This window comes from Pipistrellus kuhlii, unplaced genomic scaffold (assembly GCF_014108245.1).
Source record: "Pipistrellus kuhlii isolate mPipKuh1 unplaced genomic scaffold, mPipKuh1.p scaffold_m20_p_3, whole genome shotgun sequence".
In the NCBI taxonomy this organism is placed as follows: Eukaryota; Metazoa; Chordata; class Mammalia; order Chiroptera; family Vespertilionidae; genus Pipistrellus; species Pipistrellus kuhlii.
Genome location: NW_023425529.1, coordinates 180,400,559 through 180,415,640, shown reverse-complemented (window position 1 = coordinate 180,415,640; position 15,082 = coordinate 180,400,559). Strand labels below are relative to the sequence as shown.

Below are 15,082 nucleotides of genomic sequence, written 5' to 3'. Positions count from 1 at the left end.
GGAAACAAACAAAACACAAGACAAAATACATGAAATCTGGCTTCTGGGACACCGGACAGGCAAAGAAAGATGGCGGATCCTGAGAGATGGGGAACTGTTGGACCCCCAGAGCGAGGAGGATGGGCCAGGAACAGAAACTCCTGGGGCAGAAAAGCCCAGACAGGGCAAAGGGCAAGCCTGGGAAAACAAGAACCTCCCCTAGCGTATCACTGATCAGGTGGTTTATACCCCGTCCTTTTCCTCCCTGAAGATAACATCGGCCTCAGTTGTATTTCAGCTCCAGGCCCAGGAAAGCAGCAAAACCAGACAGGTGGTGCCATAGCTGCCTCAGGACCAGCTACACTGACTAGTCTCTCTCACACACACACAGCCCACCCCAACACCACCAATCAGTGGAGACCAGGACCCTGAAAGAGCATCCTTGGAAACCTGATGAATTCTCTACTGAGATTCTCCCCTGAGCCCTCCCCTAAGATTTCCACCTGCAGAAAAGAGGTAAATATCCCGTGCACGCTCTCCTTCCAAGGATCGTCCCTGTGCCATCCTCCCACAGGCACGTACCCCCCACCCTCTAAAGGACCCCAGGAGACTCACAACCAGGGGAGCCATGGCAGTGACCGCTCATCCCAGGCTCACCCCCTGAACCTGCCTCCGAGGCCCCCTTTGCTCTGTGCAGCCCTTCTCCTTGGATATCCGTCTCCCATCCCCCTTTCCTTCCATAAATTCCATTCTCTTTCATCACCGTCTGAGATGAGATGGCTCCTCAGCCTGCCCGCATGCCATGACTTCACCTTTCAGAACCAAAGGGGGTGAGGCCTACTGCCCTGAGACAGCTTCCACGGTCACTCACTCCGTGGTGAAACCCAAGAGAAATGGACGTCTGTGTCCACACAGAGACTTATTCCCGAATGTCCCCAGTAGCTTTATTTGTAACAGCCAAACAGTGGCCACCACACAAACGTCCATCAGCGGGTCCTGCACAATCCAACTGCAGAACATAGACGCGGGCACACACAGTAATGAACGCATGTTCACTACAACGTGCACAGATCACAAAGTACACGTGCCTAGTGCCAGAAGCTTCCCCATGATCCAAGCAGTTCGTGTCCATTTATCTAGAATTTAAGAACATGCAGACCACTACACAGGGACGGAAGGCAGAGCAGGGGTGGCCTGGGGCCGGGGGGGGGGGGGTGGCGAAGAGAAGGGGAAACTTTATGAAGTGATGAGTATGTTCACCACTCAATGGGGGTGATGGTGTCACCATTCGATAGCTCTGCCCAAACTCACCATAGGCTTGCTTTCCCTCTGCACAATTTACTCTGCGTCAGTTAGACTTCAACAACACTTCTGAAGAATAAAAAGCAATTCTTGCTTTGTGTCCTACGCATGGAAAACACCCAACGTACCGATAAGAGAATAAAACGCTGGTCTTTTCCACAGTGTATCTGCCCATTGTAAGTGGCACATCCCGCCTCCGAACTTCACATGGAAAACATGGGCTAAGAAGACGCCTGCGAGGGTCACTCCGATTTCCCGAGGCCACTGGTGGACAATGAAACCCCTGAGACACACTGGTCCCCATTGTTCGGGACGCCCCTCCTCAGCTGGCCTTGACATACCACAAGGAGGCTGTGACGCGCTTGTCAGCAGGGGCTGGGGCGGTGAGGTTCAGACAATCTGACATTCTGCACCCTTATCTGTCTCCCACCCTCAGCAACCGCACAATTTATCTTAAAAGAAGCAAATTTCACCCTAACTGATATTGAACATCATCAGACAAAATGAGGTTATACAAAATTCTTATAAAACATTCTGGTGCCAACAACATGGATCGAGTCTCTTTCGCCTGTACAATCTGGAAAAACACCACCACAAAAACACACCCCATCCCTCTGCTTATAAACACCCTAATAAGAACCATCTGAGATGTAGAAAGACGGCTCCTGGCACCACCGCCGAGCACCAGAACTTTGGCTGGGAGATAAAAATTTAAAAAAAATGTTCATTCAAACTTGTCATTTGGAACCCAAAACTCAGATGATCAGATCCAGCCCCAGGACGATTTCCTGGTTTCGGTTTCAAATGTTTTGCCATCGCACGCCAGAGGGAGGACGGGTGCTGTGGAGTCTTCTCCTCTCCCAAGTGACAGAGCGAGGTCGCCGCATTGATGTTTACACAACATGTTCCAAGGGATGGCTTGGAGACACTCAAAAACAGGTCACTGTTTGTAAACACCACATAAACACCCTTCTGCCCTTCCTCTGGTAGCTAAGGTTTTCCAGCAAGTGTATGTCGTTTAACGTCGTCTCTTGGCCACTAACTCACCACTCCTTCCAAATGTGCCCCCCCTACTTCCTCCGCAAGTGTGTATGAAACCTCTAGCCCACTATCGGTCCCCCCCCTTTATACGCCCCCTCTTTCTCTCTGCTCTTTCACCCTCGTTGACGATCACTTTTCAAAGCATCTCTCTCTCTCTCTCTCTCTCTCTCTCTCTCTCTCTCTCTCTCTCTCTCTCTCTTTCTTTTTAATTGATTTTTTACAGAGAGGAAGAGAGAGGGATAGAGTTAGAACATCGATGAGAGAGAATCATCCATCAGCTGCTTCTTGCACACCCCCTACTGGGGATGTGCTCGCAACCAAGGTACATGCCCTTGACTGGAATCGAACCCGGAACCTTTCAGTCCGCAGGCTGATGCTCTATCCACTGAGCCAAACCGGTTTCGGCCAAAGCACTTCTGAATGCGCTGCATACAGAAATGAGGCTCACATGCACTTGCTGCATAAACACATGATCTCAATGGCCATGAACTAGGCTTTCCTCTCGCCGGCCTGGACACTCCCCAGGGTCCTAAAGACCCCTTCACCCCTAAGCAGCACGTTACACTCATTGTACTTGGTCAGCGCTGTTTATCCAAAGGAGATGCACACGTATGTTCTCTTCTGTTTAGCAGTAAAGTAGCACATGCCAGTGAGAGAGGCTGCAGCATCCTCCCCATACCTGGGTCTGAGCGCCGCCCTCTGCACACAGGGCCTCACTCACCAGGCGTGCCAGCACCATCGCTGGTCACACAAGGCCAGGGCCGGGGCCAGAGCCAGGGCCGGGAGCCCGTTTCCCCAGGGTCCCCGAGGGAAGGCCACGCTGTCGCCCAGACTTCTTGGTTTCCAGCCCAGTAATTTTCTCACTCAGCCAGTAATTATTAAACAACATGACTCAGGTCCTCCAGGTGGTGTTCTGGGTCAGTAACTCATGGGAACTCTCTCGACCAGACTGCCTTTCATCAGCTCTCCCCATCTGGCCTCCCTGTTAGGACTCCGTCTGCTTTGAAAGTCTTGGGGAAGGAGGATTCTTTGAAGCGTTGCCCTTTTGGACCCTGAGGATCATGTGCCAATTTTCTGCCGAGCGGAGGGAAGAGAGCCATCTAGACACAGGCCTTGGGAAGCTGTATTTGCAATACTCAGTTAAAACGTGGTTATTTCTTTTTTTAAAATATATATTTTTTCAGATTTCAGAGAGAAACGAAGTGGGAGAGAAAGAAACATCAAATGATGAGAGAGAACCATGGATCGGTTGCCTCCTGCATGCCCCACCCTGGGGATCCAGCCCTGATCCGGAATTGAACCATGACCTCAGCCACTGAGCCACACCGGCCAGACACAATACAATTATTTCTTGATCTTGAAAGCCATCAGGTGATTGGCAGAACTATCAGATTTCTTCACTAGCTACACAGTCTATGATATACCTCACGACAAACATGCCTATGTGCTAACTGTAGTTATTCCCCACTGTTACCTGCCCAAATCCTAAAGAAAATAAACCCTCTCTGTAATCCTTAGGAATTGTCTTCTGCTGTCCTGGCAGCAGGACGCATGTGCTTCCTGCTCAGGGTTGGGAGCTGGCTGGGACGGGTTCTTCTCCCTCATCTAAGGAAGAGGTCTCTGCACACATCGTTTCCCAAGTGTTGTCCGGACAGAGGGATGTAACAGGGAGAGGCAATGCCACACGAATCCTGTTTGCACAAGACCTAACAGTACAGCAGTGCTATCACTGCTTCAGAGCCCCAGGGCTCTGACAGAGAGAATTTCCTTAAGTTTCTTTCTCCTCCGATATACATCATGTCCAGACCTATGTTTGCTCAGACATTCAAAAGGCCATTGATGGCTTTCTTGCCCGTCTCTTCAACAGAGAACTTAACCTAATCTAAAAGACAACATAAAGAAACATGAAATCATCTTGAAGTCTACATCGTCAAACAATGTTTTAAAAGGAGTGCTTATGTTAGTTTTTGAATTACCGCCTGGCGGCTTTGGCTTTTAAATTTCGCTGTTTCTCAAGGCTTGCTTTCAGGCAAATAGTTTCTTAACTCTGAAATCCTCCTTCCAAATCGGTATACATTTCTCATCTTGCTTCTTTTACATTTGGCAGTGCCCTGATTTTTTTAGCGGTTTTCTTTCAGTTGATTTTGCAGAAAGAAGGCGGAATGTGGCTACTACTTGTGCAGTAAAGAGTGTGCGACTGCACTGCTGATACGAGCCTTTTATTAACCGTTTAAAGATGCTGTGTCAGGCCTTCCTGCTCCTGTATACCCTCTCAATTCTGGCCCCTTCTCATAGGCTGGGGTCCTGCGCCCTGCCCCTAATGCTTCCCAGAAGAAAAACCCTCAGATCCCCTTTCTGCCCCGTATAATTATGTTCTTCCATGGCTCAGTCATTAACCAATTCCTGGTTTCCTGTGTCTCCAAACCTTCCTCCGAGGCTCCATCAGAGGAACATGGCAGAATTCAGCCGAACACGTAGCCAAAGCATCTTGGCTCAAAGGCCAGGTGATCTATTCAATAAGAAGCTTTATTTTCAATAAACTGTCTTCTCAATGTCACATGGCGGGTTTTTGTTTCCATTCTAATTAAGAAACCTGAGGTTTCCACATGTGAAATTTTCAGGGCATAAGCAATAGCCAACTTTGCCCTACACAAATGAATCTAGTGTGAACCTCTTTCTCTTTTGCAAAATAATGTAAAAAAAGAAAAGAAAGCAAGGACTAAGAGACACGTAGATGTATTGTCTAATGTAAAGAAATAAAGGTTAGAAGTCTGTAGAATTTTGGAAGAGGATTTCGGAGTCAACATGCCTTCTGCTTAGAAGCAAGGGTTCAGACACTGAGAGGAGCAAACAGAAAACCCAAGCTATCAGTTCAAGAAAGTAACTTCTCCCAATTTTAAAACAATGAGTCCAGACCCTTACTGCTCTAAAGAAAAACTCCAAGCAACATAACAACACAAAATAAATGACTGTGAATTGTGTAACAAACTCTAGATATTCTTCATAAAAAGTAATTAAGACTCCAGCTGGTTTGGCTCAGTGGATAGAGTGTCAACCTGCGGACTGAAGGGTCTCCGGTTCAATTCCAGTCAAGGGCATATGCTGGGGACATGCAGGAAGCAGCCAATCAATGATTCTCTCATCATTAATGTTTCTCCCTCTTCTACTCCCTTCCTCTCTGAAATCAATCCTAAATAATAAAAGGATAATATGCAAATAGACCAAATGGCAGAACTGAACAACCAATCAAAGCATAATATACTAAAGATATGCTAAGGCTGTTCAACCGCTCACTATGAAGTACACTGACCATGGGGGGGGGGGGGCGGGGCAGATAGTCAACTATGATCATTAACCAGCAGGGGCAGATGTTCTCACCAGTAGGTGAGCTTGGTGCTGGAGTCCGGCCAATCTGGACTGAGCAAGACCGGCCAGACACACCCTGGAGCCCTCCCACAGTCCCTCCCGGCCCGATCCTGCACTGGTCGGGTCCCTCAGCCTGGCCTGTCCCTCTCGCAATCCAGGAACCCTAGAGGGATCTTGGAGAGCCGGTTTCAGCCTGATCCTACAGGCCACTCCCCTTGGGAGGGCGCCAGATGCAGGGCTCGTGGCTGGTGAGCTCTGCTGGGCAGCGAGAGCCTCTCCCGATCGATCGATCGAGAGCCTCTCCCGATCGATCGGGACTGAGCCGGAGGCAGGCACACTGGGGTGGGGATGAGGGGAGCGGCAGGGAGGAGCTGCAGGCGGCACTGGATTGTGTGTTTCGGCCAATCCCCGCCGGCCACCCAGAGGACCCCACCTGTGCACGAATTCATGTACCAGGCCTCTAGTAAAAATATACATTGGGGGGAAAAAAAAAAAGTAGTTAAGAAAACTGGAATACTTAACAGCCATAAAGTTTGCAGTAAGTTTGGAAGCTAATAGGCCTAGGAAGAAATGTGCAAATTTTTTTTTTTTTGAAATTCAGCATGAAATTCTCAGTGGATGAGGTTCTAAAACGTACTTTGGTCCTAAGCATTTACCTATTCAAAGAGAAATACAGGGAATAAATTAATGGGGGGGAAAAGAGATACCACTAATTGAGGAGCTATTACTGAAACAATATTTGCTTTTTAACCTGCAAGTGAAACTCCACTCATATGCAAAATCATAAAATAGCTTTATAAAAGCAAATTCAAAGGAAAAACCTATTTGGATTAAAATTTCATCTGGCAATAGACTTGTTGTGAACAACTCAAAAGGGAAACAGCTTATTAAAAACTAAAGAAAATCGGCCGAAACCGGTTTGGCTCAGTGGATAGAGCGTCAGCCTGCGGACTGAAAGGTCCCGGTTTGATTCCAGTCAAGGGCATGTACCTTGGTTGCAGGCACATCCCCAGTGGGGGTGTGCAAGAGGAGCTGATCGATGATTCTTTCTCATCGATGTTTCTAACTCTCTATCCCTCTCTCTTCCTCTCTGTAAAAAAATCAATACAATATATTAAAAACAAAACAAAACAAAAAAACAACTAAAGAAAATCGGAGCACTCGTTCTTCAATGCTCCCCTATTGGGAGAGTATAAAAAGAGCATGTCATCCGGTAGTTTTCAGGCATACCTGTCTTAGGATGTATAGAGAAGAAGCCTTGTGGGTTTCCACTGGTGATTCTGTACGTCAGCTTGTCATTAGAGCTAGAATCTGGATCGGATGCCTCAATGTGGACCACGGACACATCCTTGGGAGAATTTTCCATGACTTCTGGGTAATAAACCGGCTCTGAAGTCTGGGGTGCGTTGTCATTGACATCCTCCACCTCGATGTAGACCTCTACGAATGAGGAGAGGGGCACCACACCCTGATCGGTGGCGTAGACGGTCAGCCAGTAATGGGAGGTCGACTCGCGGTCCAGGCGATCTGACGTCTCAATGACACCTGGGAGAGAGAAGGAGACCATGAGGAGGCATGTCAACCATCACAAAAGCTGCCCATTTGAGAGAGTGCCAACCTGAATGACAACTCTGATTAGGGGTCACCGCTATGAGGTCTGGAGCAAGTTAGCTCAGCTCTATGCCTCAGTTTCCTTTCCTATAAAATGGAGATAATGACAGTATGTTCTTCCCAAGTTGAATGAACGCCTACACATGTAATGATTAGAATGGGACTTGGTACACAATACCGGATATTAAAGTATTTGTCGTTATTGGTATTGGGTGGCAGGTACTCTGTGAAGCACTTTGCAAATATTACCTCATTTACATTTCAAAACAACCCAAATGAGACGGAAGGGTACAACAAGATTATCTAATGGCCCCATAATCTGCTTTTCCGAGGATGGCATTTATGGTTGGTTAAGATGAGTCCACTTTTCTAGATTTAATCTGGAAACCAGAGACAAGACCAGAGATATGACCCAGATCTGAGGGCCACAGTCTAGCACTCCTGTTCCCCATGCTGCACTCATGTGACCCCTACCCACTACAGTAAAGAGGAAGAGGCTGTACAACATTCCTCTTAGTTTGATGGACACTCCCTGCTTAGTGGCTAAGAACCAGAGGACAGTCTGTCAGAGTCCAGAACAGGCGTCTTCAAACTACAGCCCTCGGGCCACATGCGGCCCGCAGAGGAGTCTGATCCGGCCCGCCAGGTTTTTTGGGCAGTGAGCGCAGCCGAGGTGTTACAGTAGGAATTAGTAGTTTATATAGTCCGGCCCTCCAGCTCTCTGAGGGACCGTGATCTGGCCCCCACTTTAAAAAGTTTGAGGACGCCTTATCCAGAACAAGGAACTGCTCAGGTGTCTTCTGTGCTGAAACCTTCAGTTTCTCTTCACCATCGTAAGCACATGACAAGACAACCAGTGTGCCAGAAATATACTTTCTCCTACATGGTTCTCAAATATCTGTGTACCAGCACCTTGCCCAAAGCCCAATAATCACTCCTTAAGTGAGTGAACAAAAATGAATAGGTATCTGGAACTGATACAGAAAAGTCCTCAATGAAGACCCAAACGAGGACACCTATCTCATTTAAGTCACCTAGTAAAAGATGGAATGATATAATTACAAAGAAGAGGGCTAGTGTATCATTTCAGCCCCACCACTGAAATTAGCTAGAATCTCACTTGATCCCAGGATTAACCTCTCCTCAGGGTGAGGAACAGAGAAAACATCCATTTCTCTTAGGCTAACCCCGTCGTGTAGTCATGTCCTAGGGCTTGCCAAAAATACACCACTGCGTTTTCCCATGTGCATGAACCACTCCAAACTGGTTCTGCTTTTAGGGTTCAACACTGTGGTCCAGGTTGGATTTTGAAAACTCTACAACTCTTGAGTCCTGAAATTTCCCATTTTGATGCAATTCTGTTTTGAAGGTTTGCTATGAATTAAGGAATCGATAATAATTATAATGCTTCTGAATAGCAATAAACATTCTTTTTTTTTTATCATCTATTTCACATTTGGGAACTTTGCTATTTGTAAGTGGTAAACCTTTTTGGTAGTGTTAGATATTATCTAATATGCAAAATAAATGACATTTCCCTCCCTACTGACTACTTCAAATGGACAGGTACTTAAGTTTATAAATGGATGGAGAATGACACTCATAGAAATACGGAACAGAGTCTCAGAACTCTTAAATCAAATCCAGCCACCTGGTCTCTCCATGGAGCAGAGCCCACTGTCAGGTAAACTCAAGCAAGCTTCCCTTTTCCTCCGGTCCAAACACCGTCTATGCACTCTACACCCTAAACTAGTAAATCAGTATGTGTGGTTCGTTTTTAAATATTGTTATTGATTTCAGAGAGGAAGGGAGAGGGAGAGAGAGAGAAACATCAATGATGAGAGAGAACCACGTCCCCCACGAGGGACTGAGCCCACTGGGCCCCTGCGGCCAGGCTAAAATAGAATGCCTCAGCTTGGAAGAGAGTGCTCTCAGTAAACAAGAGGAAATACTCCCCTCCGCTCTCAGTTTTCCATCACACCCATTGGCTGATACAGGGCAGCTGGGGGATCCCAGAACGTTCTCTCTGCTGGGATCACTTATTAACACACAAGTGCACAGTCCTGCCTTTCGTTACAGTATAACCTAAGTCACTGGCCAGGTGAAGGATTGTGGGAAATCTGAAGGGGACAGGTACATGGTGCATGTCTTCGCCCCTCTCCAGCTCTAATCCTCAGGCAGCTCATGCTGCTATCATCCACTTCTGCAAAGTGTGTCCCTCCAATTGCGATTTGTAGCCGTTTAATGACAACAATAATTATGGGGAAACATTCATTCAGTTTGCTATATGCCAAGCACTTCGGAAACTGTCTGGCAGGCATTATCTCATTTAATCCTTACACCCAATCCAACCTGCCTACAAATGTGGTGTTATTATCCCTAAGTCATGGATGCAAAACTTGGATTAAGAGAGGAGGGCCCAGTCGGCATGGCTCAGTGGTTGAATGTCGACCTATGAACCAGGAGGTCCCGGTTGGATTTCCTGTCAGGCCACATGCCCAGGTTGCGGTCACCATCCCCACTAGGGGGCATGCAGGAGGCAGCCAATCAATAAGTCTCTCTCATCACTGATGTTTCTATCTCCTTCTCCCTCTCCCTTCCTGCCTGAAATCCATATATATTTTATTTTATTTTATTTTTTTGAGAGAGAGAGAGAACTTTCCCAGGCTCACAGTAAATGCGAACTGGCATTCAGACACCACGGATCCCTGACTGCAGTGCCAGCAGATTCCGCGTCAGTCCTGCTGTTCCTATGACCCGAGTGGAGTATGCAAGATTTATGTGAAAAGCCAAGCTGAACCTCATACTTCATTCATTTTTTAACATGTCAGGATTCAGAAGTAGTGTACTCGGTGTTCGTTCATCTAGACTAGAAATAGCTCTTCCTAGTGTCGGCGTAGGAAAGAAAAGATAGAAAAGGAAAGGATAGTGTGAGGCTTCAATCACAGGCGAGTCAGCTATTTCTTTTCCATCGAATTCCACTCTGGCCTGGCGTGCGAGTGTCGGACTGCCCTGTGCAATCACTGATGCCTTCTTTGGCCGCCCTGGGGGCACACCGCAGCCCCTGCGTGACCTCCCAGCCACGAAAGGGGTAATCCCCGGATATTAATGACAGTTACATGTGAGATAGCTCAGTGGCTCTACACAAGTATGGACGAAAACTAAAATTGCATTCATTAGCCATTTAAATATTAACTATGCACAGTGAGATGCTCAGACGTTCATGTTTCATTAATTCATAGACTCTGTTTCTTCATATCATGTGGTGATTTTAAGATAGTTATGCTGTGATGGATTTTAATTACTGCATCCTCGTAAAAGGACAAAAGTATTTAATTCAGCTTCTGCGTAACTATAAAGTGAATTTTGACCGTCAAAGGGGAATGTGGGCATATTGAAAAGTCTCATATTGAAAAATGCTCAAATTCATGTTAATACAAGTGTATTCACTGTATTTATAGCCATTTAATAATAGAAATGTTTATAGTATGCCGAGGATCTCACTGCGTGCTTTACGTGCATTAAGTCATGTAATAGACATAAAAACCGTTATTTTCTTCCCAATTTCACAAATAAGGAGGCAGAAGCTCAGATAAAGTAATCAACTTGCCCAAGCGTTGGAGCTGAAGAAGCAAAGTCAAGATCAGCAGTGACTTGGTAGCACCAAGATCTGAGCCATTTGATTCCCAAACTCAGGCTCTTCCGCAGGATGCTAGGCAGAGATTTCCAACCTGCTTTTTTATCTCACAGCACATAGAAACTACCAACATCCTGCAGCCCACAAAAATGTATTCTATTATTTTCTGATCTGACAAGAAAAAAAGGTATGATTTTGATCCCTTCACACTGGAGGGCTACTATTGTGTTGGCTGTTGCCATTTTCTTAATTTGATAAACTAGAGTCCCAGTGCATGAAAATTCATGGCAGGAGACAGTCTAGATACCTGCGAAGGGAGACCCAGAGACCTTGCCTTGGCGTCTCAAACTCAAGACTTGTAGACTGGCCACCCCTTGGAAAGCCTCATTGCAACGCTCTCGTTTTGTAAGGAAGTTGAAACGATTCGCCCAACTTCAGGAAGCTGAACACAGAGATTGCAGATTCCAGAGCCAGGTGCCTCCTTAGTCAGGGGCTTATCAAAATCCCAATCATCCTTCACCGGCCCCTGGTGCAGAGGCAACCAGTAAACCAACTGTCTAGATGACTCACCGGAGGCCGTCTTCATTCTTTCCGTCATTTCAAATCTTTATTCCTACACTTCTGTCCCCAGCCTTCCTAAACCACAACTAGCATCTGTGGATGGGTTTCTCCTGTAACTTCAGCAGTCACCTGAATTCCCAAAAGGGAAACACAACTTTCCAAAACTGTACTGTAAAGACTTCTTTCTACTCAGTAGCTTTGCAAGTAACATAGGAAAACAACCATAGCTGCACTCCGGGCCATCACTGAATGTTAACCCATCAACCCACTGGGTTCATTCTCAAAACTCTACCTCACCCCGACTTCACTCAATCCAGGATCACCTACCATCCAACAGGCAGTAACTACTTTTTTTCACCCTGGGTTATAAACTCACTTTTCCTGAAATAATTCTCTATGGAACCAACAAAAACTTTACATGTTTAAGCTCCAGTTTTAAACATATTTCTCCTCAACACATACTTACAATAATACTGCATCTTATTTGTTATATATATATATATATATATATATATATATATATATATATATGAAATCTACAAACTCTGCATTCTCTTTGTAGTGTTTTATTGTATATTCTGAGCACAGAAGACAAGTCCACAGAGCTTGCCAGACGCACTTCCCCAGCCCTGGTATAAAGAATTTTGTATTTGCTTTGTATTTGCTTTAAGGAAACAACAGAGGTCAATGCCCAGCTTTCCAAACTCAAGAACACAACGAAGACATACTCAGGAAAAGTTGTTCCTAAGATGAAACAATGGAAAGAAGCTGAAAATTTGGAGTTATTAAGTAAAAATGTTTATCATTCCACACATACCCTCCGGGGTTCCACAGCCACCACCAGATGTCACTATGGAAACTGATTTTCCATGTGAACACAGTGGCAAAAACAGACAGAAGGAAGAAAAAACACACACAATGCAATTGTTCAAAGAGCTTGGCCAACGGACCTGAAAATCCAGATCAGGGCAAAATTTCTTTCTAAAAGGATTCATTCATGTCCCTACATTTAATTAAACAGGGGTTGATGTCATCTTCCGACAGCCTGATGATTATGCAAAGGTCACAGGGACAACATCAGGGGCTCCGGCAAGGGGCCCAAAGGTAAATAAAGGTTTCAGCAAATAACTCATGTCTACCGCCCAGCACTGAGGGCTAAGGCTGCGGTTAAAGCAAACTGTCCTTCCACAGGAAAAGACAGCAGCCCTCTGCCTGCCATGGGTGGAGCAAGGTCCTTTCAACGTAGTCATTTCTAAGACAAAAATAAAGTTATATGGAGCCACGTCTCTGCCAACAACAACTTCACTGACTCCAATTTCCATGGCCGCAGAACACCTTTCTTCCCGGAATGTTCCTATTTTCTTTGTGTAACGGGCTTTGGCCCCCTCTCAAGTCCCAGTGCCAAAGCTTTCCACAAAATGTTACTATTTCTTCAGCTACTCCAACTCCAAAATACTTAAAATCACCAACTGCCTGACAACTTAAATTTGCTATAAACCCTTCCACCTTTCTGGTATACCATGCTACATGTGGTGTGTGTGTGTATGTGTGTGTGTGTGTTCCCTCCGCCTCCCCCTCCCACACACACACTTTTCTGGAACCAAGCTTAAGGCAACGATCGTTGGTCCATCACAAGATAAACTTACTACACATAAAATGTAATTTTTTTAATGGTATTTCTCTGGAGGCAACAAGGAACTGACTAACTCTTCTCTCCAATTCTACGGCCTCGCCATAAACAGAATAACTCTTTTGGAAATAAGTGCTTCCCAAGTACAAAAGCACAGCCCTGGCAGGTGTGGCTCGATGATTGGGGCATTGGCCCAAGCACCGAAGGGTATCAAGTTCGACTCTCAGTCAAGGATATATGTACCTGGGTTCCAGGTGTAATCCGCAGCCCCGGTCAGGGTACATGCAGGAGGCAATCAATCGATGCATGTCTCTCTCTCTCTCTCTCTCTCTCTCTCTCTCTCTCTCTCTCTCTCTCTCTCTCTCTCTCTCGTCAATGTTTCTCTCTCTCATTCTTATTCCCCACCCCTTATCTCTCCCCACCCGCCCCCCTCTCTTCCACTCTGTCTAAAAATCAATGGGAAAAATGTCCTCTGGTGAGGATTAACAAAAACAAAAAGAATAATATCTTCTACATACTAGAGATGTAATACCCAGGTTTTTGCAATTAACCCATAAACAGTTACTCAATTTTTTCCTGATAATTACAGAAAAAAATCAGAGGTACCACAACTGTTCTACTCAATACTAATCTATTATAAGACATCCTTTCTTCCTTGAAATTAAGTTTAAAATGTAGACTCTAAGCTTCCTGCTGACATGCAAGCCCTATGAGGGCACGGGCTTGTTGTCTGTCTAGTTCAGGGGCTAGTCCACAGAGAGATGCACAGTAAGCATGTGTGGGAAAAGGATGTACATCAAGACACAAGCATGAGACATGCTCGCCCTTTAATTCCTTACGAAATGTAAGTATAGTAAAACATAATATAAATGGATAACATGTACATCCAGTGCTCCTGCCTGTTTCTGCCATTAGTTGGCAAAATTGTGTTCCTACTGCCGACTAATGAAGAGCAAGTGAGACAAGAGTCTGTGTTGAGTGGAAGGCCTTTCAGATTCTACAATGGCTATCCAGTCCACTTAGAAAATGACAGAGAAATGCTTTCAGTGCTCAAATTAAAACTTTATACTTCCTTTCACCTCAATTACACAAGACATTCCTATTTCCTTTACTGGCTGGTAATCATAAAAACAGATGGAAAATACAGTCGTGTTTAACAGTTTACGTTGAAGAGAACATTTCTCTGCAAAAAAAAATCCCAGCACTTCCAAAAATAGAAAGATACAATTATTTTTTTAATGCCTGGGGCATAAATAATTAATTTTTAAGTGCTTGAGACCACAAATGTAAGGTGAATGTCCTATGCCTTTAATAATTTTAAAATAGATCAAAGTATGTAAAATAAAGCCAACTAAGAAGCAGCCCTCAGGGGCCAAGCAACAGCTCGGCGGGCTACTTAGACACCAGACACCTCTCTGCCCTCTCGCTACTGAAACCAGAGAGAACTCAGTTGTAAAATCCTCTCCCCAGTGTCACCAAAAACATGGCACTGATTACTCCCAAGAGCCAACCTTTCAAAACCAAGAGGACCTGTCCTGAAGTCCATCTGTGGGAAACAGCTGAAATGGGGAAATGTGCAAGCTCGGGGAAATGGTGATGGCGAGGAGACATCACCAAACAGCAAATACACACATGGAGCTCCCGGTGTGCCAGCCACCATTCTGAGCACCTCGCACACGTTAGTTACCTTACCGAGTCTTTCCAGCAGCCCTCAGAAGTGCTACGATCACCCTGGTTTACAACTGAGAGGGCAGTTGGACAACTTGCCTAAGGTCGCACAGTTCGTTAGTAAGGGGACTGGGATTCAACCCACGGAGACTGACTCCATCCAGACATCCTGCTCACACCCGGAGTGGCTGGCTGGGTCTTCTCACTGGTGAGAAACAGGACAGCAACTGCACACGAGCTGCAGTTTCCAGAGAAGAAGTCCTGGCTGCCATGGAATGCAGAGTGGA

General features: G+C 45.8%; 1 protein-coding gene across 4 annotated transcripts in view; it reads right to left on the bottom strand.

Annotated features, from left to right (window-relative positions):
- The window catches only part of FAT1 (FAT atypical cadherin 1), a 120,605-nt gene that overhangs the window by 55,985 nt on the left and 49,538 nt on the right, over positions 1–15,082 (bottom strand). For all 4 annotated transcript variants that reach the window (XM_045588932.1, XM_045588933.1, XM_036458997.2 and 1 more), the window contains exon 3: positions 6,919–7,233. In XM_045588932.1, the coding sequence (XP_045444888.1) occupies positions 6,919–7,233 (315 nt within the window). The remainder of the gene's footprint in view (positions 1–6,918; positions 7,234–15,082) is intronic.